General features: G+C 36.3%; 1 protein-coding gene across 1 annotated transcript in view; it reads right to left on the bottom strand.

The window, feature by feature from the left end:
- Nucleotides 1-7,461: 7,461 nt before the first annotated feature.
- The window catches only part of VPS50 (VPS50 subunit of EARP/GARPII complex), a 120,932-nt gene continuing 105,137 nt past the window's right edge, over nt 7,462-23,256 (bottom strand). The window contains exons 23-28 of the mRNA XM_063098871.1: nt 18,589-18,737; nt 17,412-17,508; nt 16,177-16,335; nt 12,425-12,546; nt 10,386-10,575; nt 7,462-8,116 (exon numbers count right to left, since the gene is read on the bottom strand). Coding sequence (XP_062954941.1) covers nt 7,997-8,116; nt 10,386-10,575; nt 12,425-12,546; nt 16,177-16,335; nt 17,412-17,508; nt 18,589-18,737 — 837 coding nt within the window. The 3' untranslated portion in view covers nt 7,462-7,996. The remainder of the gene's footprint in view (nt 8,117-10,385; nt 10,576-12,424; nt 12,547-16,176; nt 16,336-17,411; nt 17,509-18,588; nt 18,738-23,256) is intronic.

The raw sequence follows: 23,256 nt of genomic DNA, 5'->3' as shown, positions 1-23,256 counted from the left end.
TGTAAAAACTGAAGGAAAGGCCTTCTCCGCAGTCTGTCTGGAATAGCTACACATAGTATTTTTGTTAAGGGAAAGAAAGTTCCAGGTGAACAACTTTTCTAGAACACCTTCATCCCAGTGCGTGTGTGTTAACAGCTAAGTCCAAGACAAATGGTTCTCAACCTTTAGTGTGCATTAAGGCTTGTTAAAACACCAATTGCTGAGCTCCGGTCCCACAGTTTCTAGTTCTGTAGGTCTGGGACCTGAGATTCTGTGTGTATAACAAGTTTCCAGGTGATGCTGAGGCTGCTGTGACCCACACAGTCAGAACCAGTGGTCTAGGGCAGTCTAGTAATCCAAGTCAAGCTTCATCTCAGGCAGCCTGCAGGGGTTAAAAAAAAAATTAAGGAATTAAATTATCGCTTCTTAACTGCTAATATTTTGGCTTCAAATGCCAGTGTGCATCTCTCTTCAACTACCATTGAGTAATTAATCCTCTCTCCACAATATTGAAAAGTCAATAAATAAACACCAATTATGTGTCTGATCTGGGACAGAGAGCTCTGGAGTGTAAGAAGTATACAGTTGCCAAAGGAACTGTTCAAGACAGTTTAGGCAGGAATTCTAGTTCAAGAGGCTTAAATACTTGTATCTCATTCATTGTATAGTTTTGAGCAAAGGAAGGTTCTGAGTTAGGTGCTGAACCTTGCACTGCAGAATACACAGATACTACAGCCTGGTCCATGTTGTCTACTTGTCAAAATGTCTGTTCCTAGTTATTGAGCACTTGCTGCTTTATTCACCTGTGTTTCCTGCTTGGCTGCATAACACATCAGGTTTGCAGCTCCTCCCCGGCATTCTATTGCACCCTTTCCCCTCCCTTTTACAGGCCAACCACACTGCCCTATCTCTTTCCCAAAGAGGCTCTTCGCCAGCCTCCTCACCTAACTCCTACTCAGCCTGTTTCCACCTGCATGTCTCTTCCTCAAGGAAGTCTTTCCTCATTTCCACCCTACTTCAAAATGTAATGAAACATTTGACTTACATCTGTTTATCCTGCTGCCTTTTAGCTCCCTGAGGTGGACACTGTCTGTCCTCTCCACTAGAGCACTCTCAGAACTCAGCCAGTGCCTGACTCTGCAGACCCTGGAGCTCACTGGGCTGTCTGAATGACAAGCTGCACCAGAACGCATCTTCTCGCAGGAGTGACGGCTTCCTCCTCCCAGCCAAAGGAGTTACAACGTCCAAAGGCCCCACCCAGGTAGATCCCTGGGTGGCAAGTTACTCTCATATTTTCTCTAGAAAACCCTCCCGCCAGTACAGTACCCTGGTCCTGTATTGCCTCTCCTGGTGACAATGGCAAGGGAGTGAGAGGTGGTGCCTTCTCTTTTTTTTTTTTTTTTTTTCTGTCCCAGGCTTATAAGTTGCCCCAAGAAATCCTATTCCTTAATTCCTTTGGTGTGATGTGGATTTTTTTCTGAGCCTTATTGCAAGTCAGATGGCAACTCTGAAGGGACCCAACTTGCATGCCAAGACTCATTAATATTCATGGCTGATGTATTTTTCTGCCTCCTAAAGAAATCTTGGCTTTGTTACATTCTGAGACTCCCACATTTACATCCTCAGCCTTGACTCTTCTCTGAACCGTACCTCATGAGGGCAGCTGCCTCTTCTATACCTCCAACTGTATATTTCAAGGTATCTCAAACTCCCCTACCCATAACTTTTTTAAAAAAAAATTTAAGGCTAGTTAATGGAGCAGTGGGAGTGGAGAAGGCACAGAGAAATCTGTAACTGGATGTGATCAATTATTTGTAAACAACACTGCACTCGGACTGGCCAAGACTTCATCTTTTTCACCAACCCAGTCTCCCCGAAGCCTTCTATTTCCTCAAGCAAAAGTCTTGAGCCATTCTTAATTTCTCTTTTCTCAAACATCACATCAAAAAACAAACCATATGGTCTCTACTATCAAAATATGTTCAGAATCAACCATATCTCGCCATACCCACCAATACTACTGCGGTCCTAGCCACCATCATGCCTCTCATGGTTTACTGCATTAGCTTCCTGCTTTGTCTCTTTGCTTTGGTCATTGTCCCCCCATGACCTTTTTTCAATTATGTAGTGATTTGGATAAAACCTCAGGTCACAAACCAGGTTGCCACTCTGGTCACAGCCCTCCAAATCCTTTCCATCTGAAAGTAAAATCCAAAGTCCTTTCCATGGTCCACAGGCCTTCACTCTGTGTGACCCCTCCTGCCACGTCCTTTCCACTCTTACTCTCTTCTGCTGACTGTGCCAGCCACACTGGCCTCCCTCCTGCTCTCTGGAAGGCAGCCTCCAACCTAGGGCCTTTGTGCTCACCATCCCCTCAGCCTGCAGCACTCTACTCCAGACGTCTGCGTGACTAGCCTCCTCACTTCCTACCAGGTAAGGCCTTCTGCAATCACCCTTGTTAAGACTGTATTACCACCATGACCGCCACCATTGCTGATCGATTTTTCTCCACAGCGCCTATCACTGAGAAGATTAAGTTTCATGGAAAGAATAGCATTTTGGTTGGATTCTTTAAGCTAAAATTATGATTAGGAAGCAGAGATAACAGAAGTAAGTACAGGTAGACAGCAGGTAGTAAGCAAAAGTTGTCTCCCAATGGTTACCTGATGGTGTAATTACACTTTAGTGCAGGCTCTAGAGCTGAGCTCAGTCAAAATGGAAACCCCAACTACAAAATCCCTTGCCTTTAAGGCCAAAGTTAACATGTTTGCTGTTTGCTGTAGCTGAGTAAAAGTGCCCACAGTATAGAAATGTCTTTTCTTTAAAACAGAAACCCTTCTGATTACTGATAGGCAGAATAAAGAGACCAGAGATTGGAAAGAAACAACAAAATAAAGATTGTTGATCAAGAAAAAATCTTTTCTGGATACAAAGGCTCAGCTCATTGTAAATAACTACTTAAAGAGAAAATTTGGAAATCCTCAGCAGGCCCAAGTTTTCTCAGTCTCGAAATCAAAAAGTAATATCTAAAGTAACTTACAAAAATGATTCTTTATCAAAAACAAAACTCAAACCAAAAATATTCTAAATTAATCATATAACAAAGTACCAAAACCGCACAGGGATCCTTCTAAGTGAAAGAGAATACTTAGCTATAGTTTTGTTTTCAAGTAGGAAAAAGTGATCCACGTATACTTAGCAATACAGGGAAACTTCAAAAAGTTCATGGAAAAATAGAATTAAAAGATTAAAAAAAAAAAAACCTTTATTTCTTAACATAAGCTCTCTCAACTTCAAGACACTTTTGTAAGCAATGGTACCAGCCATTTAGCCCACCCCGTAAGAACTGAGGAATTTAACCATGTCAATGCAGGCATTTTTATGTTATTAATTGAAGAAAAATTGGTGCCCTTTAAAGATTTTTTAAGATTAGAAAACAAAAAGAAGTCAGGAGGAGCCAAATCAGGACTGTAAGGTGGATCCCTAATGATTTCCCATCAAAACTCTCACAAAATTGACCTTGTTTGATGAGAAAAATGACTAGGATCATTATTGTGGTAGAGAAAGACTCTCTGCTGAAGCTTTCCCAGGCATTTTTCTGCTAAAACCTCAGCTAACTTTCTCAAAACATTCTCATAATAAGCAGATGTTATTGTTCTTTGGCCCTCCAGAAAGTCAACAAGCAAAATTCCTGAGCATCCCAAAAAACTGTTGCCATGACCTTTGCTTTTGCCCAGTCTACTTTGAACTGGACCACTCCCACTTCTTGGTAGCTTCCTTGGATTGAGTGTCCCCCCGAACTTGACCCCCACTGTGATAGTGTTAAGAAGGTAGGAAATCCTATGATAGCAACTGAAAGGTGGGGCCTCGAAGAGGTGATTACATTGTAGAACCATGCCGTAGTCAATGGATTAATAATGGTGGTCAGGAGTGTGGTTTGGAGGGCTTTACAGAGAGAATGAATGAGGTTAGTCTCTCTCTCTGCTACGCCATGTTCACAGTGTAGATACCCTGCTGACACTGAAACCACCACCAAAGAAAGCCTTCACCAGATATGTTCCCTGGACTTTGGACTTCCTAGCCTCTGAAACTGTATGCAAATAAATTTTGTATTCTTACAAATCACCCACTTCTGAGTATTTTGTTATACGCAACAGAAACAGACTAATACAGTAGCCATTGCTTTGATTGTGCTTTGTCTTCAGGACCATACTGGTAAAGCCACGTTTCATCTCCTATTACAACTCTTCAAAGAAATGCTTCAGGATCTTAATCCCACTTGTTTAAAATTTCCACGAAAACTCTGCTCTTGTCTGCAGCTGATCTGGGTGCATCAGGCACCCATTAGGCAAAAAGTTTGCTCAACTGCAATTTTTCAGTCAGAATTGTACAAGCTGAACCAATTGAGATGTCTATGGTGTTAACTATTGTCTGGTCCTTTTCAATTAGGGCACAAACAAAAGATGAATTTTTCCCTTGAAAATTGATGTGGATGGTCTGCCGCTGTGGGCTTCATCATCAACATCATCTTATCCCTTCTTAAAACAAGTTATCCTTTTGTAAACTGTTGATTTCTTTGGGGCATTGACTCCATAAAAATTTCATAAAGCATCAATGATTTCACTATTCTTCCATCCAAGCTTCACTATCAATTTGATGTTTGTTCTTATGCCAGTTTTAGCAGAATTCATGTTGCTCTGATAGGGGCTCTTTTCAAATTGATGTTTTATCCTTGTTAGTGCCTCAAACTAGATCCTTTTCAGATATGTTTTAACAAGTCAGTACAAGTTTATTTTGGTGCAAAAAATTTTTGCGATCCATGCATAGTCTTCATAATACACACTTTCCATGAACTTTCTAAAGATCCCTGTATTCATAAAAGGATGTGCCAATCAAGAAATGTGTATCAAAGCTAATGAACTATTCTCCTCCATTTATTTTGAACCAGTTAAGGATTCTCATGTATAAATCTGATATAGTTTTGTTTTAATGAGAGTTGTGCAGATTAAACTTTTTAACAGCCTTGAAAAATTTGTGAAGAGGAAATGAGCAAATATTTTGCACAATAAGAAAAAAATCTGTAGAAAGCTGCACCAGTGTTTGTAACATTTACGAAGATTACACTGGAGTATTAATTCTCTTGTCACTAATTACTGTCAAGAGCTAAATGACATTTTCTTAACCACTGAGTCTGTATGAAAATTATCCCAAAGGAAAAAAAAAATGTGTGTGCATATTCCCCTGTACTACTTCTATTTGCTTTTAGCCCAACTTGTATTCATCTTCGGATCCTATTTTTCATTACAAAAGATAACTATGCTTTCAAACTGAATTATAAGCCTTTTTCTATAACTACTTTTCAGTGAGTGGGTACAGAGAACGCTATTTAATCTAACTTAAAGTTTCACTTTAGCACTCAGCTAAACAGAAATTTTCAAAGGAAATTCTGCTTCCAGATATGATAAAATACCATATGATCCTGGCTTCAAGGGAAATTTTATTTCTTTTTATAAGTGAATAAGTGAGTTTATTACTTAAAGTGAACTTACAAGATCTTGGTAGGTTTTTATAAACTGAAGCAAACTACTTTATTTGAATTATTATGTATCTCTTTAGCATTTTTTAATATGAGAATATATTTGTAGAAGTAATCATTCTACTAATCATACTAACTTACTGTGCTCCCATATTAACTTAAAATCTTGAATTCTTTAAAATACCCTCAAATAAAATGTGAAAGTTAAGGAAAACTTAGACTCAAAAAGAAATTTTTGGTAACTACAGTAGTTTTTGGAACATGTATAATTCCATTTACATTCTCAGTGTTTCAATTCTATTTATCTTAAAATTAGTTTCACAAATTGTTATATGGTCATTATTCAATATCAGTGTATAATATATTTGAGAAATGTCTGGTATCTCTCTTGTTATTAGGTAATTTCATGATTCAAATCTCTTGCTTTGATGTTAGCACTTACTAAGCTACCTTTTAAAGCAAAACAACAACAAAACCCAAAAACCTTCTTCAAAAAGCACTGAAGAGATTTACCATTTTTATTTTGAAGATGGAAAAAGCAAAGTTAGGGTAGGTTAAAAGGTCTATCAGAGTGCATGAATAAGTCTCTAACAAGATTAAGTAATTCTTTTCTATCAATTCCTATTACCCTAGAAAACACCAGGCTTTACCAGGCAGGTAATTGCTGTTCATATTATCTAGACCTAACTAAAGTAGACATTAAAGGAAACCAACTATAAAATCCGCGGGGAAAAAAAAAAGAAAAAGCAACTCCTAATCAATTGAGAAATAAGTAAGGTTGATTAGCTCTTTATGTGCCCAAATGAATATGCCATTTAAACACAAAGACCAACCTTATTTCATGTTTGTATTCCTCAAGGGGCTACATATTGTTGATGGCTACAGGCACAATCCACTTTACAAGTACACAATCTAGTGCCACAAGCAGATCATAATGGCACCAAACTCAAGCCTTTTTACAAGAGGAAAGTTTTAAATAGATAGTGAAGTGAGAGGCTGAATATGAAAAAAATCACACAGACACACACACACACCAACACCCACACATAAACATATTCTAAAAGTGCTCCACATTAGACTGTGCTAGTCTGGACACCCGCTGGGACTGATGCACACTGAGTGGCAATCATCTCCTTATCACCTCCATGCCTGATCACATGCCACCCTGAGACCTCCACTTCAGCATTTCAGCTGCCAGTAGACTCACAGAATCCTGTTTCTTGTGTGATTCCTCAGGATTCTTCAAGCTGTTGATGTCACAGATCATGCACAGTAATCACATGACTATCACCACACAAGCTTAGATGTCTTCCACTCTCTAACACAAACAACATACACAAAATTCCCTATTAGACAGCTGGCCAGAGTGCATGGGAAATGGATTTTCACGTCACATATATTGGAGAAGATACCTAGCTTCAAAGCAAAGTTTAGAGGAACAGTACATAGTTAGTAAAGACTAATAAACTGGGTTCCAAAGTTCATCATTGGCTAAACCATATTATTTTACATCTGTGTTATAAAGCAGATATTTAAGAAAAGCAAACATATGACCTTATACTTATGCTTGACTAACAGAAAGCTCTTTCCTGAGTCAACCCAGGTTTTGCCATCCTAAGACAAAAGTGGAATTCAAAGAGAACAAAACTTGAATTAAAAACATCCTGTATTTTATAAAGAAAATAAGAGAAAAGCCCATAATCACCATTCTGTATGCTAGCCAGGTACCGAAAAGGTATACTCAATGAAATGACTTTTCTCCATTAGTTTCAAGATATAAAATAATTAAAATTAGAACATGCTAAAAAATTGAATTAGTTTCATGATATCTGCCTACCATGTAAAAGTACCAAAATGCAGTCTCACATAGGCTGAATGTACTAGAGCACAGTATTTATTAAATTTCATCATTTATGATCACTTTGTTATAACCAAATTAACCCTGACATAAATTTTCACATTTTAAAACACAGAAAACATACTGATTTTTCAACTATTTTACTTACATATACTTTTTAATTCTCATGCAGTGCTTACAATTAGGAGATACTGTACATTAACCCTCTCATATTATACTTATTAAGAACCAAGTTCAGAGGGTAAAAACATGACAACATATATCCATTCTCCATAAACTGCTCATAGATATATTAAATCATTGTTTATTCTAATTATATACTTATGGTACATTCTTCTTTAAAATGTATCATTGCAGTAACTTAACAATAGTTATGAGGCAATAATATCATTTCAGGAAAAGATTACAGCAAACGAGACCAAAAGTCAAAGAGAAGAGACCAGAGCATATAAAAGTCATGTGAAAACACCACACGCGCTTGGATGTTTTCCACTTTCCAGGTGGAGCGAACATGCACAAAGTTTTCTTAGCAAATAGTGGTTCGGGAATGCACGAAAAATTGGCTTTCATGTCATATATGTTCAGTGAAGATCAATGCCATTGAGGAAAAAGAACTGTATTCATTATCTTTTAGGTCTGTCTATATCATCTATTGCTGCTAGAAGTTTTTGTCTTGCTTTCTTATTGATATGAGATCCCAGGCAAACATTCACCAGATTGGTCAGCTGCTTTGATGAATATTCCTGCTCAAAGAAGGAAGATCCAAATTTAGTACACTTAAAGATAAGTATTTGATCAACACAACAAAAGAACAGGCAGATAGTTGAGTGTCAGTGCGTGGTTACTAAGCACTACAGACCAGTAAAAAACAATAGAAACTATACTTCAGAAATGGAAGACAAATTGTTCACTGAACTGCAACTTTAGGAAATAAGGATCCTGTAGTGTACATTTCAAACAGGAAGAAACAGAATCTGTCTTAATATGCCAAGATAATCAGACATGCTTGTTTTTTATTACTTTAAAGATCACACACTTTGTTTCTGTGGCAGTCTCTGTTATTGAGTTACCAAAATACACTGACATTTCAAACCTTAAAAATGCTACTGATTATTTTTCTGCCATTCTACATTTGTAAACACTTTAGTTAAAAAAATCTCCACTAACAGAACAACTCTTCTAAGATAAAATAAATGAATAAGGTGAGAAGGATCAGAAAGTCACTGTTTTTTAAGTCCTCATATTGTCATTGGTAGCTCATAAAAAAAATTAAGACTATAAGTATTTTTCGATACCCAGGTCTTTCTCTGGTTCCTGGATTTCAGACAATGAGTTGCTGAGAATGAACAGGGATTCATAGAAATATTTGCATATTGATTTGGTTCTAGAGGTTGAATAGCAAGAGCTCAGAGGGAGTTGTATACTATAATCTAATAAGAAAACCTGTCTTTATTGAAGGTAACCACTAAAGATAGTGCAATTTCAAAATATGACACAGAGTTCACTTTAAGAACTCAGCAAACTGCTTAGTTTGTGTATCTGACCTCTGAGAGCACTTCTCACCACCTGGTAAATAACTGCATTTAAACAGTCAGTACTCAGTGAATATCCATCGTCATCGAGCACTGGACTCATCGTAGTGGGGAGTTTCCCTGGAAGATACGACAGAGTCCCTGCTATTGCTGGAAAAACGTAACCAAATAAGAGAAAATCAATCAATTAAAGCTCCTCCAAAATACTGAGCAAAAAAATTTCAGTCTGCTATATTAAAAGAGGGAATCCAAAAATGGGCATCATTCCTTCATCAAATAATGGATATTTAATTTAAGTGCTGTGCTTTTTCTCCATGGCCACTTTTTACCCAAATCCCTTCCTCAGTACCAGTCCTGAAGGGTTTACAGCATACTTCACTGAATGGATTCTAGCAGTCCATCTGTATCTGGGTTTTGCATTTTGGTTCTCAAAATGTCAGTGGAGGTAAACAAGGTGAAATTTTTCTCAGTTCTGGCTTACTTATCAAAATCATTGAAAATAACAGATACATTTCTACTTGGCTTCCAAAGGTTTGAAATTGATCTTCAATGGGGCACATTTTCACAAAACACAGTAATAATCGAGGCTACTGTTCATTTTGTCTTTTTAGTGTGTTGGGAAAAAAAAGACCAAGCCTGATAAAGTAAATATAAATAATTCCTTATTTCCTTACCCAAATGAAATAAAATTGTACTTAGCTTTCACCCATGATGTTTATAGCCAAAGTAAATACAAACATTAGAGTTATTAAAGTAACAAGATTTGGTGATGACTTTAACACTTCCCATATTTTCATTAAATCCATCTTCACATACTACCCATCTAGACAAATGATAAAACAATCGTACAGACAAGCTATGTATACTGAACATGCTCAGGTGACATACGCTGAGTTAAACTGTGTCAAAAATTCAGCACCCTAAATAACAATAGTATTTTTCTCTATTTATTTATACATCCATACAAAAGAAAAATAATCAAATCTATATTAAATTTAAAATCTAATGTAGGATGCAGGTTAAATTTAGCCATTTAAATACTGATATTGTCAATCATTACTAATGCATGCCAGTGCGTATAGAACGTTAACCATTTCATTGAGGAGTATAAAGTTTAAGATATATAAGAGACTATAGCTTAAGAATCATTTTAATGTTACTGTATTCAAGTTATCTTGATGTTAAACAACTTCAGCCTTTCCTACAATACAGCTCTGAAAAAACATAGCTAACATTCTGACTTTGGCTATATTTCTAGATAATTACTATAACAGTTCACAAACGGCTCACGAAGATTTGATTAGGCAAAGGGCACTGCGCAGATACAGTCTGAATATGGTAATGAACTGACCTAAGTAGTTTATGTTAAAAAAACAAATGTTTCTTTATATTTCACTCTCAAGATTTTGAATTTAATATACCAGACAAGAACATCACAAAGGAAAAGAAAAAACTTAATTAAATGTTTTCCAGCTCTCACCCTGTGCTCCTTGATCCAGCGTTCCATGTCATTCTCAGTTAGGTAGTAGGCTTTAATATAGGTTTCCACAAATTCTTTATCAGGAATGGGTCTAATGTCTGTTAGTTTTTCAAGTTTCATTAAAAACTGTTGAAAATCCAATTGCATCAAGGCACGACCTTCATTACTGCATTTCTTGACATTGGCATATCTAAGATACACAATAATAAAAAAATACATAATGGGATAGTAAGAAAAAGAAATCTTTAGGGGCTTGAACTTTTCTATAACCCACATTTGGACAGATCCTCCAGAAATGAGACAGTTACAGGAATTACATACAGCACGTGAGCCTTGAATCAGAAGGACTAGGTTGTGTTCATGTTCTGTCATTTTACCTATCTGGTTAAAAAAAAAAGTCATGTTACCTATCTGGGTCTCAGTTTTCTCAACTGCAAAGCAGAGAAACTGAAAAACTTTAAGGTTGTTTGTTGGTCTACAGACCAGCGTACTCTGTACCCAATTAACATAATTATCTGTAAGAAAGTTAAGCTGGTATTCTAGTTAATCGGCTGCCAACAGTTATTTATAAAATTAAGCTTTGAATACTACAAAGTAATCTTAATTTATAAAATTGTTTAATATTGTAACTATTCAATGCAAAGGAAACAAATGCAATAATTTTCTGAACACTTGGCAAATCAAAGCAATGTGTAAGTGTATAAGCATAGAAAGTATATACACATTTTCCAAAATAAAAGTTTACAGACTTCTTCTGACACCCCACACTACTGAAACACTGTGTTTTATGGTGGACTAGTAATAAGAATGAATATATTAACCCTAACAGTACATTTTATTACTTGTAAATCAGTTTCTCATTCCTTCAATCAGTCACACAGAACATGGAAAATTCAACCTTAGGGAATGAGGTACTTCCCCTAAGGAAATTTGCAAGAAAATTAAAGCTTATTTTATTTAAAGTGACCAAGCCTTTTTTAAAAAAACAATAAGAAGTGCTTTATACAGAAATCTAACATATATTATCCACTTTTCTAGTTTACTAAACAAATTTATTACAAATACTTTCAGTCATGATTGTTGACATAGAGCCATTTTATGATTTACAGCACTGCTGGTGTGTTGTTGGTTTTAATACAGAGTGCCAAGACTATTGTCAGCTTGTCACCACAACCTTCCCATTTTCTAAAACATTCTTTTTTATAACAAGTGAGAATTAAAGAGAAATCACATAAGTTATAGTGTAAAAATTCAACTGACATGCAATTCTAGATCATTGGGCATGGTCTCTGAAACAGCTGTTTGCTTTTCAGGGATACTTTAAATGTACTACTGATTCTTACTTGTGTTCTAGATGTTATGGGCAGGTAAGCACGGTCTCTGAGTAAGTGAGAAAATTACTACTGATAGATCTGTAAACTCAACACATGAAAGATTTATACCATTTACAATATAATAATAATAATAATAATACGATGATGAATGCTAATATAGGAGTTATGAGGACTTTGCCATCAGAAAATCAGGAGTTCTTACACCTTCTCTGCCTTTAAAAACTATGTGAACTTGGACAAGTTATTTAACCGGTTTAAGCCTTGGCTTCCTGAGCCTACGTTTTCTTGTTGATAAAACAGAGAGAATAATAGTAACTGTCAAAGAGAATTTATGACAGGACTTGGTGATATAATCCTGTGAAATGTTTGGATACACAGTGCTCGATAAATATTAGGTATCATCATAATCATAATAGTTTCGTTATTAGGTAATAATAACTATTATTAGTTTAACTTTCAGATCACCATTAGATTCTACATTCCTCATCGTCTACTAGCTGGTTCTATTTCACCAGCAAGAAAAGAAAGCATAGACAGAGATAGGCACAGTAGGGTTTAAGGTTTCTTCTCTAATTATATTCTAAACTTGTCTATTTATCATTCTCTCTACTTATTCTCTCCATTTATTAGTAACAACATACAATGTTGTTCATATATTATAATTTACCATTTAAGAAGCAGATGATGCTTTCATGAAGAACTTACCCTTCCACAATAGTTCTATTAGCCAATCGTATACAATGTTCCCAAAGTATGTTAGACACAGGCAACGGTATCCGAACTCTCTTAGAAACTTCATTTAACCTCCTGTTAAACTGCTCAAATTCCTAAGAAGACAAAAATTGTGGTTGTTGGTGAATATCATTCTAATGCCACAATGCTTTCCCACAAATGTGGTAAAAAAACATTTTTTTAGAAAGACTCAAAACAAAACCAAGTAAAACAAAAAGTGACAATGCCAAAGAGAATTTGGACTTAGTGTGAAGGTTTAAATACATACACACACACACACACCAATTTGAATAGGTTATGTTAAAGTACAGAGTACACTACATTTCATCTCTAAAGAAATGTGTCATTAACTCATTAAACAATGTTAATTTCAAAATGTTTCTACATCTCAAAATTTTCAGTGATTGTCAGTATAGATTAAAAGAGCTGAATAACCTGATTTGGCTTTAAAAATATCTTCAAGAAACACAGTTCTAAAAAAATGTTTTAGAAGCTTTCAACTCAGATTTAACAATTGTAAATTGTGGCTATACTCTTTAGAGAGCAATATGATAAATTATTCTTTCCTAAACATTTTTTGAAAGTAAATAAATTATTATATACCAAATGATTCAGAAGTCATGTTTATAACTACAAATTTTTAGTACAAAGGAAAAAAAACAAAACAGAATATTTTCTATTACCTACAGAAAAACCGAACATTTTTAGTCTTTATTAACTTTTATGATTATACTAAAAATAAAAATACACATAACTAATTTAGACAACTCCAAAAAATTAAATGAAAGCAGCAGATCGTTCACTCTTCAATAAAAGTGTTTCTGGTCTCTTTGGACTATTATCATTTAAATATATTCATTTATAAAAGTAAATGCCATTGACCTTCCTTGGCAATATATTTCAAAGAAACTTAAGAAAACTTAAAATGACATTTTTCTTTAGTTTCCTAAATAGGAAGCTACACAATATTTAGAAGTCAAGACTGAAGGGTGGGGCCAGCCAGTCAGCTCAGTTGGTTAGAGTACAGCCTTATAACACCACGGCCATGGAATCAGATCTCCATACCAAAAAAAGAAAAAAAGACTAAGGTGTGTTCAAATTTTCCAACAACACACAGGAGAAAAAAAATCTAACCTGAACATTACCAGTCCAGCTGGTAATACCACATAATAACTGTGTTATCCTGTGCTCTTTCGCTGCTTCCTAAATCACAATTTTTCTTGCTGATTTCTTTTTAACAGTTCATTGCTTTTAACTGTTTTTTTAAAAGTGGATCGTCAATTCACTAAGCTTACCTTTGAAAATCAAAGTAAAATAAATAATTGCTCTTCATTTATTGTGTCATTTCATAGATCTAGCAGAGCAGTAGTGTTTGCTACTGTACAGGGGTACTTCAAAAGTTCTTGGAAAGATTCACATTATCTTTTAATTCTGTTTTTCAATGAACTTTTTCAAGTACCTTGTATTTATTTACGCATTCGCTACAGTAAATTGCTTTGGATTTCAAGAATCAAAATTTAACACTTTTCATTAATATTCTATTTTTAAAATAAAGCTATATGCTTACTGTACCAAACAGCATTCTACTTATTGTTAAATTCAATGTTCAAGAATGCTTATTATTAAATGAATAATAAAATCATTTCATTTTGCTTATGATTCTTTTGGAACAACAAAAGCAGGCTGCTTTCACCTAAATGCTTACTTAGGCTTGGAAAAGTAATAAAAGGAACAAAAGTTATCACAGATAATTAACCTTTATGCTTAAGGAAGGCCTTAAGCTGCTAAAAATTGGGTTCAGATTAATAATATGAATAACATTGGTTCTTTCTTATAATATTTATGTTTCTTAGAATTAAGATTAACATAAGTAAACTCCTTCTAGTATGTATATTTGCTGAGTACAGAAATCTTTTTCCTTACATCCCTATGAGCACCTTGGTTAGAATGTGCTGTGGTCTAAATGTCTGTGTTCCCCCAAAATTCGTATGCTGAAATCCTAACTCCCAGGGTGATGGTGATGGGAGATGAGGCCTTTGGGGAGGTCATTAGGTCATGAGGACACAGCCCTCACAAATGGGATTAGTACTCTTATAAAAGAGGCCCCAGAGAGCTGTCTTACCCCTTTCACTACATAAGGAAATAGCAAGAAGGTGACATCTGTGAGACATCAGGCCCCCTACCAAACACTGAATTTCCCTGAGCCTTGACCTTGGACTTCCCAGCCTCCAGAACTGTGAGAAATTAACTATTTGTTGTTTATAAGCTACTCAGTCTATAGTATTTTGTTATAGCAGCTCGTACGGACTAAGTATGTCATAAAAATAAAATCAACTTTTCAAAAACAGAATTGTTTAAAATGGGGGAGGAGGGTGTCATTATTTATAAACTACATTGATCTTTTACATTCCAAATGAAAATTTGCAATTGAAATCTCCTGGGTGCTCTAGACACCAAAGTTCTTCCTTTGATTATTTTTCATGGTCATTGATCTTTGAATTCCAGGGTGGCAAATACAGAGCATCCTTGCTGTCATTCACTCCTTACATCTCTATAGAAGCTCCCAGATGCTGCTTACTGATCATGACGCCCTTAGTCCCTTGAGTCTGAGGACAGCTTCATAGTCTCCAACCCAGCCCTCCAGAAGGGTACTATAGAGTTGCTAGGAGTCAGCACACTAGAAGAACTTGCTACTCGGCTACCTCTGTTTTAATCTGTGGCTTTGTTTATAGGTTCTCAGGTGCTCCAGGCTATTATTGACTGCCTTGGGTTAAGCAGGTAAGAATGACTGTGTAAATGGGATAAAAGTCAGGAGTTTAAAAAGGCCAATTTTCTTTTCATTGACAAAAATGAAAAGCAAAATTTTTCTGAAAGCTTCTTGAATTCTCTGACATTTTCCTCACCTCCGACAGCCACATGGCTCATTTCCCTACTTCCTTCACCTTCTCACTTTATCAGAGTCCTCTCTGACCACAATAAACAAATGGTTCTCCTCTCCCACATGACCCACATCCTATCACTCTCTCTCTCTCTCCACCTGGCTTGTTGTTTGTTTGTTTTTCCACAGCATTATTCATCATTACACCTCAATTATTTATGTTTAAGGCTATCTCCGCACTGGCATGGAAATTCCTTGAGGGCATGTAAGTTCTTTAATTCACAACTATTTTGCCAGCACTTCTATCAGTGCATGACACATGTCAGGAGATCTATGAATATCTATTCATGCATAAATGGAAAAAAACTAAAGTCTTTCCAGGAAATTTATAAATGCGGGTTATTAAACACAAAGAGGTGTTTGCCTGACACATTGCAAAAGTAATGGGACTTCTAGAAAAAAACAACTTGAAATAATCAGGAATATGGTCTCTTGCTAATGAATATACACACTAAACCACAGAAATAACTTCTTATTAAACAGAAATAGCTTCTTGTCATTAGAGTCATAACTATTGAGATTACATAATATGAAAGTCAGCCATGACATACAATAATCAAAGTCTAACTCAAAATGGAAAATTAGTAAGCAAAAACAAAAAATCTACAAAGTATTCTTAGATCTAAAAGGACATAAAATTCAGAAAGCAAGCCTATTCCAATTCAGGGACTTTAACACCACAATGCTAGAAGTGTGGTCATAACTCACTACTTTGGAGTCATTGCAATAAAGGAACATTTCTCTTAGTGGAATGATCTTTAGCGAAAGTGTTTTCCAGAGTACTCACCTTTAACAGTGCATCTACATATATGTTGTGCTGTGACATAATTTCTTTTACATCCCATTTCACATTAGCCATTAGAAGCAGCATCTGTTCATAATCAATGGCTTTTCCAGCTACAATCCAGTAAATTGGTTTGCGTAGTTCACTGGCAGTTGAGACTGTCTGAAATAAATTTCACAGAAATGAAAACAATTATTTTCTAAAAGTATTACACTTTATAAAGACTATTTTGCCCATTTCTCATATATATCATATATGAAAGGAAAACACCATACACTTGGAGATTTAAATTATGAAAATATTTTAACTAGGAGGCAAAAGGGCTTACTTAAAACATAATTTTGAGAAATTCAATAAACTTGAGGCCACTGACACTACAACTATAAAAGACCTAGAGATTTTCATGGAGACTAGCCAATATTTCTCAAATTCTTCTCCTTCTCTCCATTTCCATCCCCACCACCCTACCTCAGGATTCCGTCATTTCTCACCTGCAATTCTGTAACAGCCTTCAAACGGGTCTCCCTGTCTCTAGGCATCTCATCGAAAGTCAATTCCTCTGCCCCCAAAGAACTCTTTCTAAAACACACACCTGACCATGCTGCTCACCTGTTACAAACCTTGCAGCAGCTTCCCAGTGCCCTTGGGATAAAGCTCCTGGCCAAGGGCGCTTTGTATGATGTGGCTCTCCTGCTTACACTCCACCCGCTTTCTCGTCACCAGCCCTCTTCCCGGCTCTGACAAGCTGGGTTTTCCTCAGCTGCTCATTTGCACCATGCTCTCTCACCTTCTGGTCTTCATATATGCCATCTGCTTAGTCTGAAATATATCCCCAGCTCCCCCTCTCTGCCTGGCTGGTCCAGTTTAAATATCACTTCCTCCAGGCAGCCTTGCCAGACAAGCTTCTCCCAACCACAGCCCCTCTCCTCCTCCAGTCTGGGTTCAACACTCTGTCATTGCCCTTTCCCCTTATCATAGCACTCATCATGCCTTACTATAAATATACTTTTACTTGGCGCTCTCTCTCACTGGACTAAAAGGTATAGATAAGTATTTATTTTATAAATACTCAATAAGTATTTATTTTAACTGGAATTCATGAGTGAATAAATGAATATTCAATCTACCTCTCCTGGGGTTTAGAGACTGACCTCTAGTAAAAAAAAACCTAAATAATTTGTGACAGTTGAAATGATATCTTGCTCACAGTTGAAACGATAATTAAGACCAGCTCTGACCTGAGAATAAAACTGCTGAAGAAAGGGCTTTTTGACTGCAGGCATCACAGCATCCAGATGTGGCTGAAGAAACTCAAATTGTTCAGCCAAGAATACCCTAAAGGGAATAAATAACCCGCTGTGTAAACAAACCATACTGGACTTACAGCCTGTCAACGGTTTTTTACAAGCAATCTTTTGAGATCTCTGAGTAAAACTTTAACAATTAAAATTATTTTCCACTTTAGCGCACTATCTTATACTACCACTTGATACATTCATTTACAATCGACATAATAATTAATGCTAAGCTTATCACTGAATGGAAGTAGAGGTGAAAGAAGAATAACTTCAAAGGAGCTCATCAGGTTACCATAATGTGCAGAGTTATGCTGCTTTGAATTTAAGATATGAGCACAGATAACACAGACAATTGAAAAAAGAATACAACAGTATTTTTTAAAGGATTTCTTTTAAAGATCCCATTCAATTATTCACAATAGACTCTCGAATTCACAGATTCAACATTTAACACTTTCCAGAGTATCCCAAACGTTCATACATGCAGCAAACTGTAACTTGGCTGAGACATACAAATGAACCACAGGTGCAGGAGGCTGGTGTACAGCAATGGAAGTCATTTGGCTGGAGAATGAGCCTGGACTACTGCCTGCAGATGCACTACAACTGAATACTGTTTTTCAACTTTTTGTTATGCATGCAAAAGCTCTTATATGGGACTACATTTTATGGAAGAAATGATATGCCTTAATTGTATTAACAAATTTGGGGATTTATAAAGGTCAGGAAGCATATTTGCTGACATCAAGGGTCAACTATATTCAACACTAAACTGACAATGTAACTACAGTTTTTCCGGACTCATCAGTCATCAAAAGGAAAATATAAAGAACAACTATATACTAAAACTTTTTAAAAAAGTTTTACTTAAAGCAAGGATCATGTTGCTAAAGGTCAAAACTTGAAAGATTTCCTTCCTTCCCTTTATATAACTGAAAACCAACCATGGAGTTTTAAAAATTGATTGGTAAACGATGTTAGGATATCCTTCTCAGAAATACATAAGTGATATTTAGAAGTGATAGACGTATGTAGCTAGAAGTCTAATTATACAATGCTTACTTGTATAACGTTTCTAAGTATGTAATGACAAAGCAACTGTTTTTTAACAACTTACAAGGATTCTGTGGCTACCACTCTTTCTGCCAACCCGTACAATGTATCCCCAGATGTCAAAACCACTAGGTGACTGAGGTGTGGGCTTGGTACCTTCTCCTTTCTTTCTTCTGCTGCTGTGAGTGTGGCGGTAGGATCGGCTGAAACTTCCTGGAAATATAACACACAAGTACACACACAACCTATAATAAATAGCAAGTCCAAAAGTAACAAACCACATGATTTTGACAAAACTACAACTACAATTAAAATACTCTTAGGCACATACTTAGTTTCAGTTTTGGGGGGTTTTTTTGTTGTTGTTTTTCCGGCTTTTGTTTTGTAACTATTGGGATTTTCCTTTTTATACTAAGTAAAAATGATCCTGTCTAATATCATCCAACTCTATATCCTACAATCTGTGCATGACCTGAAGTCTGCCAACAAGGAATCTTTATGAATTGACAGATGTTTCATAGAGACAAAATAAGTGAGATGCCCCTCAAGAACTTGTGAGGGAAATGAGACTGCCCCTTGGGAACCCAGCTGGTAAAATCCAAAATTATGGTTTTCACACCTGATGGATTTTGGATGTGTTGTCCCCACCAAAACTCATGTGGAAGTTTGGTCCCCAGTGTGGCAGTGTTGGAAACTGATTGAGTCATGGGGGTGGATCCCTCATGAATGGATTAATGCTCTCCCTGGGGGAGGGGGGATTAATGAGTGAGTTCTCGCTCTATTAGTTCCTGTGAGACCTGTTTAAAGGACCCTGGCACCTTCTCTCTCTCTCTCTCTATCTCTCTCTCTCTCTATCTCTCTCTCTCTCTCGCTTCCTCTCTCCTGCTTCCTCTCGCCATGTGCTCTGCTTGTCCCTGCTGACTGCTGCCACTTTCCACCATGAGTAGAAGCAGCCCGAGGCCCATACCAGATGCAGTTGCCCCGGAATCGTAAGCCAAATAAACCTCTTTTCCTTATAAATTACCCAGTCTCGGGTATTTTTGTTACAGCAACACAAAACGGATTAATATAACACCCAAATCTTAATCAAGGTAACCTTGGTATAATCTCAAGAAGGCAGGACTAGAATGTAGTTATGAACTGAAACAGAACCAGTTTTTTGTATAGGTCTGGAGCCAGACTATTACGAGAAGGAAGATGGTCAATGCGAAGAAAGGAAAGGGACACCCAGAGAGGAGGGAATACTGGGCTCCGGAGCACTGTCCAGAAGAGAACCACTGATTCAGGTAAACCGTGTTGTCAACAGGAGTGATGCAGTCTAATTTGAGGTCAGGAAAACACATCAGACTTTAAATCTCTCAGTTTGACTTTTATCTGATGCCTTGCTCACTAGCAATCTTCTCATTACTAATTTAACTTTCCAGATGTTCTGATGCCAGGAAAGCAGTGCCTAGAAAAAGAGTTATGTACATTTTTGGACTTCATAGAAATATATTCCATATTATAAACAAAGAGACTGGCACAAGAAGAGTTTCTAACATATGCTCAACACATGGCAAATAACTCTTACTGAGCTCTTAGGAAACAGTAAAAAAAAAAAAAAAAAAAAAAAAAATCCAAAAAAACACTTGAACTATTGGCACCCTGGCCATCTTTTTTTGTGGGGAGCAGGGGAATGTCTTGAGGAGATCTTACCTAAGCAGGTGCTACATCAGCTACTTGAAGCAGCTGATAGAGCAGCAGAAGGCTGCAGTTACAGAGTTACCAGTCATTCCAAACAGTTCAAAAAAGATACATTTAGGTGAACAAGCTTCCCTTTGTAAAGCAAAGATGAAAGATTGCTGTTTAGAATATTTATACCATCACATCAGTTATTTAAGTAGTTGCTATATTTAATGTCAGAGAGAGTTTTAATTATTGTTTTGGGGGGGAAAGAAAGGAAAGAGGTCAAGGTAGTGACATCCATCACAACTGCACTGTAAATAATGATAATATAAATAATATCATAATATTGTTGTAAAAAGTTATTTTGGTTTTCAATGAATGACTCCTAACAAAGCTAATAGCATTATCATCTCAAAGTCATTTCGTGTGAAGCCATGAAGAACTTTTACAACCAAATATATTTTTAATGACAATTAAGTTGAATCAGAAATGGACATTATAATTTTAAGTACAGGGCTTTCCGGTACTGACATGGCAAAAAACTTCATTTATTACATTTTGAAAAAAATTCAGAAGAGAAATTTACAAAACAAAAGAATTAACAGAAAAAAATGCTATGTAAATTATACAATAGCTCCTAGTACAAAAGTGCTGTTACATTTTTTTAAGTTTGCCTAAATACAGATTAATTCCTGCCCTCACTCAATCATTTAGCAAAAAGTTTTCAGTTTTGATTGAAACACCGAATGACAGAGCTAGAAGAGATGCTAAACACTATTTGATATAACCTCTGCAGTTTATGTAGTACTTTCAGTAGGAAAAACATTAAATGGTTATCTCCATTAGAGTCTAAAGGTGAGAACATATGAGGAGACAGCACAACTAAATGTTTAAATGCAAATATAACTAATACCTTTAAAAGACCCTCAAAGAAAATTCTACCACAAAATTGAATGTAAACAAATCTAAAAGTGTACGAAATATAAATCTAGATTACTTTTTAAAGTAACTATATAGTCACAAATCTCCAACATTTTCCATATGAATAAAAGAGACATCAAAGACAAGACTCTGGGAGTAATTTACTTTTATAAATTTATAAAACCTTTCAAGTTAGAAAATGGCTTTATTCTTCTTTAGTTCTTTTTCATTTCTTATCTTCTCCTAAAGATATGTCTCTTTTCAATCTCTAATTACTCAATTAGTACTTAAAAGTTATTTTGGGAATAACTGAGCTTCCTCTAGGGAGAATCAGGATCATGGAACTATGCAAGTTAATCAATTTCACATCTCCATTATTTATTTCCCTCTACTAAACAGGAAATAACCTCACTCCAGCAAACAATAATAATTCACAAAATTAGGTACTGTTTGATACCAATTGGTTGCCTGTGCTATTTAATTCTGATGGTTATGTAATAAGTATCCAAGTGGGAAACTTTGCAGTCATGCATGACTGCCCCTCCTCCTCTCCCACATCCAATCAATCACTAAAACATGCCTAAATAGACACCTCTCCTGTTCCTTCCAGATGTCACTATTCAGCCAGGCCCCAGGGCCCTGAACAGTCTTGACTGGACTATTCTAAAAGCCCCTGACTACAGCGCTCTGTCTCTACCTTTTTCTGTTTCTGCTCCAGATTCCACAAAGTTATCTAGCTTACTTTACTATAATATCAATGTGATCTTTCTAAACTAGAGATGTGATCATACCTCTCCCTGGTATCAGAAGCCTTGATCACTTCCTTACAGTAGATCAAAGTCTAAATGTGTTATCATGATATTACTCCCTTACTGCTGACACCAGCTACCTTGCCAACCTCATTTCAAGCTGTCGTTCCTTGCCCCTAAGGTCTAGCCACACTAGACTACTTGCTGTACCTGTTCTCCTGAGACTCCTGTCTTACTAGCTCTCTTCCCCTGGTCTGCCAAGCTCTTGCTTGCCTCACTTTTTAAAATCTGAGCTCATGTACCACCACCTTTCTATACTTTCTCAGTCTCCCAAGAAGAATTAGTATCTTACATGTGTTCCTATTACAGTCGGCCTTCTCAATCCATGGGTTCTGCATTCGTGAATTCAACAAACCACAGACTGAAAATATTTTTTTTTTAAAACTGCATCTGTACTGAACATATACAGACTTTTATTCTTGTCATTATTCCTTAAACAATACAGTATAACAACTATTTACATAGCATTTACATTGTATTAGGTATTATAAGTAACCTAGAGATGATTTAAAAGTATACAGGAGGATACGTGTAGGTTATATGTAAATGCTACACCATTTTGTAACACTGACTTGAGCATCCACAGATTTTGGTATCCGCAAGGGTCCTGGAACCAAGCCCCCACAGATGTCAAGGGATGTGTATCTAAATGCATACATGCAGATACATGTTTTTTTCCTACGGCATAAATTGCGCTTTATTATCTGTTGTTTCCTGACTCCCCTACCTCCTGAGACTTCTTGGAGGATGCAGACCACTTTTATCATCTTTGCATCTCAAGACCTTGGCATGCCTGCTGGCATTAGCAGGTCCTCAATTGGTCTAACTAATGAAAATGATAACAATAATGATGATAACAGTTTTCATTTCCTCCCCTCTCCTGGTCTTTCAAATCCATTCCAACTAGACTTTTGTGTGCCCCACCCCAAAGAAACAGTTATCAAAGTCCCCAAAAACCTCCATAGGGCAAAATCCAGTAGCAGTCAATCCTGAATATCCATTATGCAAGGGTACTTCAAAAAGTTCATGGAGGGGTTGGCTGGTGGCTCACTTGGGAGGGCATGGTGCTGACATCACCAAGGTCAAGGGTTCAGATCCCCTTATCAGCCAGCAGCAAACAAACAAAAAGTTCACAGAAAGATTTGTATTATCTTTTAATTCTATTTCTCTGCTAACTTCTTATTTATCTTTTAATTGACTTGTATTGATTATACATATTTACACGGTACAGAGTTATATTTCAAATACATGTATAAAATGTGTGATAAACTAATCAGGGTAATTAGCATATTCATCATCACAAAGATTTATCATTCCTTTGTGATGAGAATAAAACC

The sequence above is a fragment of the Cynocephalus volans genome, chromosome 6 (assembly GCF_027409185.1).
Source record: "Cynocephalus volans isolate mCynVol1 chromosome 6, mCynVol1.pri, whole genome shotgun sequence".
NCBI lineage: Eukaryota > Metazoa > Chordata > Mammalia > Dermoptera > Cynocephalidae > Cynocephalus > Cynocephalus volans.
The sequence above is the reverse complement of the archived record's forward strand: the minus strand, read 5'-3'. Positions and strand labels throughout refer to the sequence as shown.